This window comes from Mustelus asterias, chromosome 4, assembly GCF_964213995.1.
Source record: "Mustelus asterias chromosome 4, sMusAst1.hap1.1, whole genome shotgun sequence".
Lineage (NCBI taxonomy): Eukaryota > Metazoa > Chordata > Chondrichthyes > Carcharhiniformes > Triakidae > Mustelus > Mustelus asterias.
Window position 1 is genome coordinate 9,345,786 of NC_135804.1, and position 14,573 is coordinate 9,360,358.

Genomic DNA, 14,573 nt, shown 5'->3' on the forward strand with positions numbered 1-14,573 from the left:
CCTGAATCTGTATCTGGCATCCTATGAAGTAGTCCAGGTTTTCCCCAACCATTTTTGAGTCACGGATAGGGGTTGACCTCACAAGAACATCGGGGAACCCTCAGCATTCTCATAATGCTAACGCTACATTTTTTGCCACAAAAGAGGTGCAAACACAGAAATCAAAGGTGAATAAGTCTTTTCTAGCTATATCTCTGCGCATCCGTTAGCAATTAGGAAGCAGCCCACAGTCACATACATTCACCAGCTACATGAACCCCCCCCCTCACATTAACCCCTGGAGAAACCACCCTTCCATGGCCCCTCAACATTAACCCTACCGGTAGCCACTGTATTAGAGTGAGTAAAATGTTCTCCTATTTACAAGAATATTTAAGTAACCAGGATTTTTTGTCATCCAAGCTTGGCTCATTGTGGTTTCAATGGATCTCTGTTGGGACTTGGAAGCCTCAATTCAATCGCAACTGAGGCCCAGGTTGGGTTGGAAACTCAGCTGAAGTTCCCACGATTCCCGCTGGCAATTCAATGGAATTTAGCAGGGATGGGCGGGGGGGGGGGGGGGGTGGGGGGGAGTGTAATTTGAAACCAGCCTGCCTAATTTACAACGTCTCCCAAGAACAGGACAGGCTCGAGTTGGGGACGACTTCTCTTTACACCTGTCTTATTTTGCTTTCGATTAAAATGCAAGTCCATAAAAATCCGAGTGTAAAACAGGCATCTAGCCCAGACCCCCGCCTCACACTCACCCGTGAATTAGACTACAATTGAAGTTACTGATTCCAGGGGTGGACCCAAGAAAATTTTCTGGGTACCTCACCCTCTCCCAGTCTCCTCACCACCCCACCTGCTCCCCTCAGGAAAAACTGCCCCCATGGAATCGCTGGCTGCCATTCGATCCAGATTGCCTGTGCTGTTTGATCGAAAGAACGACCTAATTAGTGCCACTCCTGCTCTTCCCTCACAGCCCTGAAAATATTTCCTTTTCATACATATCCAATTGCCAATTGAAAATTACCATTAATTCTACTTCTCCCACCCTAACAGGAAGTGCATTCCACATAATAACAATTCACTGTGTAAAAAATTCGCCTCATTTTTCCCCCTGCTTTTTTTACCAATACTTTAATCTGTGTCCTCTGGATACTGACATTGCCAGTTGCTCCCCAACTACTCGATCAAGCTCGCTTATAATTTTGAACATCTCCATTAAATCTCCCCTGAATCTTCTCTGTACTGAGGGAAACAGAATCTACAGAGTCTCCGACAGAACTGAATTCCTTCATGTCCTGGTGCCATTCTGTAAATCTCCTCTGCATTCTCTCAGAGTGCCTGTCCAACAACACTCAAGAGGCTTGACACCATCTAGCATGAAGCAACCCACACCAGTATGTTCACACTGATCAGACACCTTTCAAATGTTCTGACTGTGAGAAGACATTTAAAAGCAAAAAGCAAACGCTGCGACAAACATTCACTTGTGGCAGCAACATGTACTATCTACAAGATGCACTGCAGCAACTCCCCAAGGCTCCTTCGACAGCACCTTCCAAACACGCTATCACTGTCATCTAGAAGGTCAAAGGCAACAGATACCTGGGAACACCAGCACCTGGAGGCTCCTCTCCAAGCCACTCAACATCCTGACTTGGAAATATATTACCGTCCTTTCACTGTTGCTGGGTCAAAATTCTGGAATTTCCTCCCTACCTGCACTGTGGATGCATCTACACCACATGGGCTTCAGCGGTTCAAGAAGACAGCTCACTATCACCTTCTCAAGTGCAATTAGGGATAAACCATAAATGCTGGCCTAGCCAGCAATGCCCATGTTCATGCACAAATATTTAAAAAGGCACTTTCTTAAACTGTTGTACCAGAATTGTACACACACTCTAGCTGATATCTAACTAGCAATTTAGAAAGGCTTACCATCACTTTGCCTTTGAACTCCATGGGCAGGATTTTCCAGCCTCGCTCGATCTGAGACTGGAAAATCCCATCTGAGGTCAACGGACAATTCCATTGTCCGCCCCTCGCCCACTCTGATTTTGCGGCGGGCGGGGCGTTAGAATTCCAACGCATGCCTCTTCTTGGAAAACTCAGGATGCCAGAGGCTTTTTTAACAACAGGTTTATTAACTTGTCCTGGTACCTTCAATGACTGGCATATGCAAATCGCCAGGTCTCTCTTCATCCCTTGTACCATGTGGTTTAGATTACCACTGATAATTACTCTTTCCAAAATGCCTAACTTTCCACTTTACTGCATTAAATTTTATCTGCTATGTTCTGATCCAGTTCACCAAGCTCTCTGCATCCTCTGAGTGTCTGTTATTATTTCCCTCACTGTTTACTGTATTTCGGAACCTTGTGCGATCCGCAAACTTATAATTCATCCCCTGTAATACCCAAGTTCAGGTCAATAATTAATTTTTAAAAAGCAAGTTGGAAATTAAGGGCAGCGCGGTAACACAGTGGTTTGCACTGCTGCCTCATAGCGCTAGGGTCCCGGGTTCGATTCCTGGTTTGGGTCACTGTCTGTGCGAAGTCTGCACGTTTTCCCCGTGTCTGCGTGGGTTTCCTTCGGTTGTTCCAGTTTCCTCCCACAGTCTGAAAGACGTGCTGGTTAGGTTGCATTGACCTGAACAGATGCCGGTGTGTAGCGACTAGGGGAATTCCACAGTAACTTCATTGCCGTGTTACTTGTGACGAATAATTTACTTACTTGTGACTAATAATTTAACTTTAACTTTAATAAATTATGACATATTAGGCAGAAATAAACTCAAGGTGACAAACTTAAAGATAGAACAAACAGAACGGGAAAGAAGAGAAGCAAGTTAAACAGGAATTAACTCTTTTTATTTAAAGTACTTAACTAAAATAGCAGTTTAATATTTCAGAAACAAATTCATTTGGAGCTAATAATAGTATAAGTTGCAAGGAAAATGAAACATCTCACATCTGCCAATCGGTTAAAGGCCAATGAACAAAGAACAAAGAACAATACAGCACAGGAACAGGCCCTTCGGCCCTCCAAGCCTGCGCCGCTCATGTGCCCAACTAGACCATTCGTTTGTATCCCTCTATTCCCAGTCTGTTCATGTGGCTATCTAGATAAGTCTTAAACGATCCCAGCGTGTCCGCCTCAATCACCTTGCTTGGCAGTGCATTCCAGGCCCCCACCACCCTCTGTGTAAAATACGTCCCCCCTGACATCTGTGTTGAACCTTGCCCCCCTCACCTTGAACCCGTGACCCCTTGTGTTCGTCACCTCCGACCTGGGAAAAAGCTTCCTACTGTTCACCCTATCTATGCCCTTCATAATTTTATACACCTCTATTAGGTCGCCCCTCATCCTCCGTCTTTCCAGGGAGAACAACCCCAGTTTACCCAATCTCTCCTCATAGCTAAGACCCTCCATACCAGGCAACATCCTGGTAAACCTTTTCTGTACTCTCTCCAAAGCCTCCACGTCCATCTGGTAGTGTGGCGACCAGAACTGGATGCAGCATTCCAAATGTGGCCTAACCAACGTTCTATACAGCTGCAACATCATATGCCAACTTTTATATTCTATGCCCCGTCCAATAAAGGCAAGCATGCCATATGCCTTCTTGACCACCCTCTCCACCTGTGCTGCCACCTTTAAGGATCTGTGGACTTGTAGTCCCAGGTCCCTCTGTGTGTCTATACTCCTGATGGTTCTGCCATTTATTGTATAGCTCCCCCTTACATTAGATCTACCGAAATGCATCACTTCGCATTTATCTGAATTAAATTCCATCTGCCATTTCTCCGCCCAATGTTCCAGCCTATCTATATCCTCTAGATTTATGGGATGGTATTTCTTCGTAATCCTTTTCAAGTTTAAATTCTGAAAAACTTGCTGTGAATCTTTTGAGATATCTATTCATATTGCGATAACATATAGACGTTGGGAGGTGGTGATGGTCTAGTGGTATAATCGGTAGACCATTAATCCAGAAACTCAGCTAATGTTCTGGGGACCCGGATTCGAATCCTTATTCATTTGTGGGGCAAGGGCGTCGCTGGCTGGCCAGCATTTATTGCCTAGCTGCCATGATGGAATTCGAACACATGTCCCCAGAACATTAGCTGACTTTCTGATTAATTGTTTCGCGATAATACCACTAGGCCACGGCAGATGGTGGAATTTGAATTCAATAAGAAATATGTGGAATTAAGAATCTACTGATGACCATGAAACCATTGTCAATTGTCGGAAAAACCCATCTGGTTCATTAATGCCCTTTAGGGAAGGAAATCTACCGTCTTTACCTGATCTGACCTACATGTGACTCCAGAGCCACAGCAATGTGGTCGACTCTCAGCTGCCCTCCAAGGGCAACTAGGGATGGGCAATAAATGCTGGGCAGCCAGCGATGCCCATGACCCATGAATGAATAAAAAAAATACCACTTTGCTTATAAATATATATACATTACAAAAGAGCAAGTGATTGGGAGGAATACAGTGAAAATAACCACAATGGGGAGCGAGGGGAATATTTCCAAATTACCCTTTCGTAATCATCCTCAAATCACAACCTATATTCTGACTTAACCCAACACTTGCTGCCAATGAACTTACTTGTCCCTGCATGCTTTTCCAAACAAAGGGGGACAAGCAAAACAAAAGATTTTCATTGATAAAGCACAAGAATGTTGCCAGGGCTAAGAAATTGTAGCTATGAGCAGAGATTGGATAGGTTGGGGTTATTTTCCTTGGAACAAAGAAGGCTGAGGGGTGACTTGATTGAAGTGTCCAAAATTATGAAGGGTAGAGGTAGAGTTGACAGGATAAAATTGTTTCCCTTGACAGAGAATTCTAGAATCAGGGGACATTGACTAGGGCAGCACGGAGACACCGCGGTTAGCACTGCTGCCTCAAAGTGCCTGGGACCTGGGTTCGATTCCCGGATTGGGTCACCGTCTGTGCGGAGTTTGCATGTTCTCCCCGTGTCTACGTGGGTTTCTGCCGGGTGCTCCGGTTTCCTCCCACAGTCCGAAAGACGTGCTAGTTAGGTGCATTGACCATGCTAAACTCTCCCTCAGAATACCCAAACAGGTGCCAGAGTGTGGCGACTGGAGGATTTTCACAGTAACTTCATTGCAATACTAATGTAAGTCTACTTGTGACACTAATAAATAAAATAGATTCAAGATAAGTGGCAGTTAGTGTAGAGGGAACATGAGGAGGAAACCTTTATGCAGAGGGTGACTAGAATTCACTGTCCGAGTTGGTGGTGGAGGCAGAGACCCTAAACTCTTTTAATATGTTCTTGGATCTGCACCTTAAGTGCTGTAAGCTACAGGGCTATGGGCCGGGTGCATGAAGGTGGTATTAGATAGGGCACCTGGATGTCCTCAGGTTGGCATGGGCTGAAGGGCCTCCTTCTGTGCCATAACATTTCTGTGGTTCTATGTAGGACCATGTCTGCCCTCTCAGGTAGGCATATAAGTTGCCACCGCACTAAGTTGAAGAACAGAGGAGAGCTTCTATCTGGCCTGGCCAATATTTGTCCAATCCGCAGCACCAGAACAGACATTCTGGTCATTACCATGTGGCTGTTGGTGGGATCTTACTGTGTCCAAGCTGGCTGCGATGTTTGCGGGCGTTACAACAGTGACTGCACTTCTAAAAGCACTCCATTGGCTGTGAAGCACTTTGGGAGGGGATTAACAAGTTGCTATCGAAGTACAAGCAAATTCTTTGTTTCCTTTCTTTCAGTCGAAAAGGGACTGGCAATATCTTGCCTTCATATTTACAAACCTAACGCTTTTATTGCAGAAGAGAAAATTAATCTGTTCACAACCTTTGGATACAGCGATGCTTTAATAAACCCCGTGGTTTAGATCCAAACCAGGAGCTGGCACTGCGCCACATCTGACAGCGTTCCTCATTAAAACTGGCAACAATGGCACAGTTTGAAAAGTCATTCTTTCAAAGCCTATCTCACTGGGCAATCAGTGCTCAAAAAAAAATCCATTCAATTCACACCATGAAACCCATATGCTTGCACTGCTCATTAAACTTACTGTGGTCATATGACATTGCTGGAACCTAATCAGCTGTGTGAACTGCCTGAAGAAGTCTGTTAAAAGCAACAAAAAAAAAGGAGGCTGACTTTGCACTTTCAGCTTGGCTCTGGGTGAGACAAGGTTCCCACGCACCGTAACCGCCTTGAATGGAAACGCAAAGGATTCCTGAGGGCCGTGTCCTGCACCATCACCACATTTACTGAGGTCAAGGCAGATTCTAACAGTGATGTGGAGATGCCGGCATTGGACTGGGGTAAACACAGTAAGAAGTCTCACAACACCAGGTTAAAGTCCAACAGGTTTATTTGGTATCATGAGCCTTCGAACCTCTGCTCCTTCATCAGGTGAATGGGCAGCGCTCCAAAAGCTCGTGATACCAAATAAACTTGTTGGACTTTAACCTGATGTGGAGTTGCCGGCGTTGGACTGGGGTGGGCACAGTAAGTAGTCTCACAACACCAGGTTAAAGTCCAACAGGATTTGGGAGCACGAGCTTTCGGAGTGCTGTCCCTTCATCAAGTGAGTGGAGAGGTGGGTTCACAAACACAGCATATATAGACAAAGACACAATTGCAAGATAATGGTTGGAATGCATCATCTTTCAATTGTGTCTTTGTCTATATATGCTGTGTTTGTGAAACCTACTTCTCTACGCACCTGATGAAGGAGCAGCACTCCGAAAGCTCGTGCTACCAAATAAACCTGTTGGACTTTAACCTGGTGTTGTGAGACTTCTTACTGGACTTTAACCTGGTGTTGTGATTCTAACAGTGTCAGCTTGGTGCAGTGTGTGCCTCTCGCTACTGAGCCAGGTGGTTCATGGGTTTGAATCCCACTCAGGACAATATAATGGAGCAGTGAGAAGGTGAGACTTCAACCTGATGCTCGCTCTTATACCCCGCCCCCCACGCACTCCCCATCGCCCCATTCCTGTGAAACAACGCTGCTGCAAATTCGCTCAGAGAGCTTTCCAATGCTGATTGCTCAAGCAACAAAGGCCAAAAGTAGATTTACTTCATTGCACTAGTGGCTACTTTTCTAAAGGATTTCATTGGTCGATCAAGCTCCTCTGGTCCCCCTGTTGCAAGAGGCCCTGTGTAAGGGCACATCTTTTCATTTCCTCTGTGACGGTGTGTCCAGGCAATCCACTGCATCCAGGGCAAGAAGAGCAGCACGGTGGCTCAATGGACAGCACTGCTGCCTCACAGCACCAGGGACCTGGGCTCGATTCCGGCCTTGGGTCACTGTCTGCACAGAGTCTGCACGTTCCCCCCGTGTCTGCATGGGTTTCCTCCGGGTGTTCCGGTTTCCTCCCACAGTCCAAAGATGTGCAGGTTAGGTGAATTGGCCATGCTAAATTGCCCCTTAGTCTCGGGGGGGGTTAAATACGTTGGGTTACAGGGATGGGGCCTGGGTGGGATTGCTGTTGCTGCAGGTTCGATGGGCAAATGGCCTCCTCCTGAACTGTAGAGATTCTGTGATTCTTTGAAAGCAGGCTGCAAAGTGTATGTTGTCCATCGGAGAGTGAGTTCAATTATGTGAATGATGCTTCCTTGATGCGTACTTCGTTACGCTCTTATTTTGCCCTCATTAAGTCGAATATAGTTTGACAATATTTGACTTAATGGAGAAATAAAGTTTGGTTCAGTCAGAGAAAGTTGTCCATTAACCCAATGTCACCCAACAGGGTTCATTTCACATGGCTCTCCATTCCTGACCAGAACACATTTTCCTTCTCACTAATTTTCTTAATCCACCTCAATCTGCTAACCCCTACAACGTGTTGACTGCTTGGCAGATTATGGTTCCAATTATGCCAGTAATGTCCGCTTGACTGGGCATTTGTCACCATCGAATCTCAACAGTGAGTGTCAACGTGGTATATTATGGGAAGGGGCATCATCTCACTGTGGCAAATCCACATGCGCACTCATCTCCAACAGGTTATTTTTGTTTCTCTAACCCAGATACTCTGGAGCTAACCATAGCACTTTGGCAATACTTCAGATGAGCTGGCACGGTGGCACAGTGGTTAGCACTGCTGCCTCACAGTGCCAGGGACCCGGGTTCAATTCCGGCCTCGGATCACTGTCTGTGTGGAGTTTGCACATTCTCCCTGTGTCTGCGTGGGTTTCCTCCGGGTGCTCTGGTTTCCTCCCACAGTTCAAAATGTGGGTGTTAGGTTGATTGGCCGTGCTAAATTGCCCCTTAGTGTCAGGGGGATTAGCAAGGGAAATATATGGGGTTATAGGAATAGGGCTTGGGTGAGATTGTGATCAGTGCAGACTTGATGGGCTGAATGGCCTCCTTCTGCACTGTCGGGATTATATGATTCTCTGAGATTAGCCAACTCACCAAAAAACAGTGTCTGGTGTATCCCTGGACCATACAGCTCAACAGGAATACAAAGTGATCACTGCGTCATATAATCCAGCCAGAGAATCACAACTGATATTTGACCAATCCTGTTCAACTATCACAATCGAAATGGAGGGGACAGGACATCCTGAACTTATCATCCTTCTGACATGTGGCTTGGTCATTCAATTGCTTGCGTGAGCACATCTACCCATGTTGTTGGTGTCCTTATTCGGCATGTTGGCACTAATGCGCTATTGTAACAAGCAGACAATCACAACTAAGCAAAACATTAAGGCTTTGACAACTTGCCAAGTGTGCGACGATCCTCTGCAAATCCTCAAGTGGGGGCTAGACTGATTTCTGATGGCAGGGTGGCACAGTGGTTAGTACCGCTGCCTCACAGTGCCAGAGATCCAGGTTCAAGTCCCAGAATGGGTCACCGTCTGTGCAGAGTCCGCACATTCTCCCCGAGTCTGCATGGGTTTCCTCCAGGTGCTTCCTCAGTCCAAAAGACATGCTGGTTAGGTACATTGGCTATGTTAAATTCTCCCTCAGTGTACCCGAACAAGTGCCGGAGTGTGGTGACGAGGGGATTTTCACATTAACTTCATTGCAGTGTTAATGGCGGCACGGTAGCACAGTGGTTAGCACTGCTGCTTCACAGCTCCAGGGTCCCGGGTTCGATTCCCGGCTCGGGTCACTGTCTGTGTGGAGTTTGCACATTCTCCTCGTGTCTGCGTGGGTTTCCTCCGGGTGCTCCGGTTTCCTCCCACAGTCCAAAGATGTGCGCGTTAGGTTGATTGGCCAGGTTAAAAAATTGCCCCTTAGAGTCCTGGGATGTGTAGGTTAGAGGGATTAGCGGGTAAAATATGTGGGGGTAGGGCCTGGGTGGGATTGTGGTCGGTGCAGACTCGATGGGCCGAATGGCCTCCTTCTGCACTGTAGGGTTTCTATGATTTCTATGAATGTAAGCTTACCTGTGATACTAATAAACTTAAAACAGGTATCACATCCTATTGAAGATATTTGCACAACTTATAATGCGACCTCCTGTAATGATTTTGATCACCTGAGTGTATCAGAGAGGAACTCTCCTCCTATTGGTCTTGGGTTCTTTTCCTTTGTGTATTATTGACTCTCCCAGGAGTTGACAGACGTTACGGGAATAATGAGGCACAATGCTCCAGGCACCGTGAGCGTAACAACCAGCTTGATGGAGCAACTGATCTTTTCCTGTCTAACTTCATAGGTTTTAATCTGTTACAATATGTTTTATTTCAAACTTCTTCACCTCAAACTGCTGCCACTAAAAACACAAGCAATAATTTTCTTGCAGTACAAGGCACTGTCAGTTTATTCCAATTTTGAAAGGAAAGATAAAAGCTTGAATGGATGCTGTACATGTGAAGGAATCATCTTATTATCGTCATTATCTTTCATCACATGGATATAAAAGATTAAGCAATGATCTAACTGAGGTGTTTAAGATAATTAAGGGCTTTCGTATGTTGGATGAAAGAAACTATTTCTTCTCATGGAGATAGTCCAGAACAAGGTATATCGCTTTAAAATTAGAGTGAGGTCATACAGAGGTGATGTCAGGAAGCAATTCTTCCAAAGGAGGGTAATCGTTATTTGGAACTCTCTCCTACTAAGAGCTGTTTTTTTTAAATGATTCATCATTTTTATTATTTTAAACCAAATTTTGGATTCAAATACATACATGTTTACATCCACTGTGACTCTCAACAACTTTTAAGAAAGCATCCTTTCTGGTTGTATCACAGCTTGGTATGGCTCCTGCTCTGACCAAGACCGCAATAGACTACAAAAGGGTCGTGAATATGGCCCAATCCATCACGCAAACCAGCTACCCATCCATTGACTCTGTCTACACTTCCCACTGCCTCGGAAAAGCAGCCAACATAATTAAGAACCCCACGTACCCCAGGCATTCTCTCTTCCACCTTCTTCCAAAGGGAAAAAGGAAAAAGATACAACTCTTCCACTTTCTTCGGTCGGGAAAAAAAATACAAAGGTCTCAGGTCATGTACTAACTGACTCAAGAACAACTTCTTCCCTGGTGCCGTCAGACTTTTGAATGGACCTACTTCGCACCTTGTTGATCTTTCTCTACACCCTAGCTATGTAACACTACATTCTGCACTCTCTCCTTTCCTTCTCCATGAACGGTATGCTTTGTCTGTATAGCGTGCAAGAAACAATGCTGTTCATTGCCTACTAATACATGGGACAATAATAAATCAAATTTAAAAAAAGGTTTCTGAGGAGGTCCATGTGGGATGTTAGGGTGCCTGATCTGAAACGTTAGAGGTGGAGTTCGGTCCTTCCTTGCCTCTTGTGAATGATTTCTTACCACTTTGCTGTGGGTAACACAGCTGACACAGTGATGCAATTTCACGTACAGCTTGGGCAACACCTAAGCATCAAAAACACTGGCCTCTGAAATATCTCAAACTGCAGCAGCCTCCACAACATTGCTGATGACAAACTTCTGAATGGCTTTGTCTTTGGGGACACAACGGGCACAGTTTGTGTATTGAATGGGCTGGACGAGCCCTTCTTGGCGCGTCCCTTATTCCTTCGCTTTTTAGTCATCTTCAGCACCCAGTGTTGAGGCTGGGGGATCAATTGAACGTTTTCAAACAGAGACTGATAAGACTGTTGCTCAGTAAGAATAATATAGGTTATGAGGCCAAGGTGCGGGCAGATGGATTGAGATACAGAGCAGACACAATCCAACTGAATGGCCAGACGAGCTCAAAGGGCTACTCCTGCTCCGACGTTCCTGTTATTTCGAATGACAAAGAATCATAGAATAGTACAGTGCGGAAGGAGGCCACTCGGCCCATCGGGTCTGCACCAACCACAATCCCAAATCCCCAAAGCTACCTATATACAGCAATGCTCGACAGACCCTCCTCCCAACCACCCCCCACTTCCCCTCCGACCGCCCCCCTCCCCCCCACCCCACCCCCCCTCCACCACCCCGCAGAAAAAGAACTGTTAAAACAAAGGAACGGTTGAAAAGAAATAAAACAAACAGGAATGTACCTTCACAAAGTCGAGGGAGCACAACTTGGCTCTTGTGCCAAACTGCCACTTGCATTGTGTGTCAGCATCATAAAGCTGCCCTGGCAGGCCGGCTGGATACTGGTACTCATGCAATTGCTTTGGTTCATCAACCAGACAAGAGGCCTGAGCTGTACTGTGAACAAAACACATTTCATACACGTAAAAAAAAGCGTTAGGTCAAGGAATAAACAAATCTAGAATGGCCGAGGGTGACAGAGAGAAGACAAAGCCAAAAGAAATCAAAAAACAACAAGCCCAGAGGATGTTATAACTGATTTTTCTGTTACTTGGTAAACACAGCACTGTAGATTGCATGGTGAGTGATGACATTTTGTTGGCAAGCTTTTTACTGACATCTCACGGCCCAGAATGTATCATCCTCTAATCTACAGCTAAATGATTCCTCTGTCATGTTATAACTCGCATTCTTTCATCTCTTAGATTCAATGTGGAAAGGGTAAGGACGCCCCTTTATGAAAATAAGTGTCTGGACAAACATAGAAACATAGAAATTAGAAGCAGGAGTCGGCCATTTGGCCCTTTAAGCCTGCTCCGCCATTCATTATGATCATGGCTGATCATCAAATTCAATATCCAGATCTCCACTTCCCCCCATATCCCTTGATCCCTTTGGCCTCAGGAGCTATATCCAGTTTCTTCTGGAAATCACGCAATGTTTTGACCTCAACTACATTCGGTGGTAGTGAATTCCACACATTCACCACCCTCTGGATGAAGAAATTTCTCCTCACCTCTGTTCTAAAAGGGTTCTAAATCCTTAAACTATGACACCTAGTTCTGGACTCCCCCACCATCATTCTTTCTGAATCTAGTCTGCCTAATCCTGTTAGAATTTTATAAGTTTCTATGAGATCCCCTCTCAGTTTTCTAAACTCCAGTGAATATAATCCTAGCCAACTTAGTCTCTGCTCATATGACAGACCTGCCATCCCAGGAATCAGCTTGATAAGCCTTCGCTGCACTCCCACTATAGCAAGGACATCCTTTCTCAGATAAGGACACCAAAACTGCACACAATATTCCAGGTGTGGCCTCACTAATGCACTGTACAATTGCAGTAAAACATCCCTACCCCTATACTCAACTCTTCAGCAACTTCTTCTTGGAGACAAGTGAGGAGATGGTGGAACAGTGTCCAGCACTATAATATTAGTTTGATGACGAGGTGTGTCACTATATTTGGTAACTGAGAGACAAGCATGGAAAGGATTTGCAGATGTTGATCTGATGTTGTGAAAGGGCCGGTTCTTTTCCCAATGGGTCAGTATGTAATTCCCCTGGCTCACTACTAAATCTGGCTTTGTTCATGAAATTCAAGGAAAATCTTTCCTCTAGATTGGGGCAGTGGTTGGGAGGTGATTTATGACCATTTTTAATGTGCCACTGTGGTTAGCACTGTTGCCTCACAGCCCTAAGGATCCAGGTTCAATTCCCGGCTTGGATCACTGTCTGTGCGGAGTTTGCACATTCTCCCCATGTCTGTGTGGGTTTCCTCTGGGTGTTCTGGTTTCCTCCCACAGTCCAAAAGATGCGCTGGTTAGGTGCATTGGCCGTAATAAATTTCCCCTCAGTGTACCCGAACAGGTGTCAGAGTGTGGCGACTGGGGGATTTTCACAGTAACTTCATTGCAATGTAAATGTAAGCCTACTTGCGACACTAATAAATAAACTTGAAAACTTTTATTATAATATGGACAACTATTTTAGTTGTTTTTAGACTATTTTTAGACTAACTAGTTAGTCCTTAACTCTGCCAGCTTCAGATATGCCTTAAGAGAACTCACCATTTAACCAGCGAAAAGTACCCAATCAGACAGCGCTTACAGACAGCGGACAACTACAGAAGAACCTCCAAATCTTTTCCAAGCCACCAGACCTGGTTGTATCTAGTTTTTTTGAGAGTGACTAAGATTCTGTTATTACTGTTTTGGTACTAAATGATCCTTATCTTTATTTGAACAGCATTTCAGTCGAACCATCCTTTAATTAAAATTGTTACTGGTTTAGTTAAAGTTCCCGGTTGGTTGAATAAAAAAGGTTGTTAATTATTCACTTAAAGCCACCTTTAGGAAGGAGCACTGTGTACAGTTCTGGTCACCCTATCGTAGAAAGGACATTATTAAGCTAGACAGAGTGCAGGAAAGATTTACTAGGATGCTATTGGGACTTGATGGTTTGAGTTATAAGGAGAGTCTGAATAGACTGGGAATTATTTTCTCTGGAGCGTAGGAGGCTGAGGGGTGATCTTATAGAGGTTTATAAAATAATGGGGGGCATAGATCAGCTAGATAGACAACATCTTTTCCCAAAGGTAGGGGAGTCTAAAACTAGAGGGTTTGGTTTAAGGTGAGAGGGGCGAGATACAAAAGGGTCCAGAGGAGCAATTTTTGCACACACAGGGTGGTGAGTGTCTGGAACAAGCTGCCAGAGGTAGTAGCAGAGGCGGGTACAATTTTGTCTTTTAAAAAGCATTTAGACAGTTACATGGGTAAGATGGGTATGGAAGGGTATGGGCCAAAGGCGGGCAATTGGGACTAGCTTAGTGCTTTTTTTAAAAAAAGGGCCGGCATGGACAAGTTGGGCCGAAGGGCCTGTTTCCATGCTGTAAACCTCTATGACTCTATTTTCTCAAGTGTATACACAGGATATTCCATGTTCGGTCCCCAGTCTGTCCTGGATTAGTTGATACCAGCGGGACAGTGGTTTGTGAATTCCCACTGATCTCAGGACAGTGGGAAATGCGGGGCTAGGTGCAAGATCCCTCCTTCTGATCACCATCCTAGGGCTGCCCATATTGCCTGCAATGGTATTGGATGCTGTCATGCTGTATCTGTGATGTGTTCAGGGCAGCATGTGTTATGTGTGAATTCACTGAGACTGGCAAAGAGTGAGCTGTAATGATGCCATGACAGGAGACCCTCTCAAGGCTTGAACAGGAAGTGCAGCTGCGACCGAACATGTCGCAGCAAGAGACTGTGGGGGTGTCTAAATTGGGGTGGGGGAAAGGAGAGGGGGGGCAGTGGGAGTTAGA

General features: G+C 45.3%; 1 protein-coding gene across 1 annotated transcript in view; it reads right to left on the bottom strand.

Annotated features, from left to right (window-relative positions):
* adamts18 (ADAM metallopeptidase with thrombospondin type 1 motif, 18) overlaps nt 1–14,573 on the bottom strand; it is a 249,863-nt gene that overhangs the window by 102,006 nt on the left and 133,284 nt on the right. Inside the window, exon 9 of the mRNA XM_078210979.1 lies at nt 11,501–11,654. Coding sequence (XP_078067105.1) covers nt 11,501–11,654 — 154 coding nt within the window. The remainder of the gene's footprint in view (nt 1–11,500; nt 11,655–14,573) is intronic.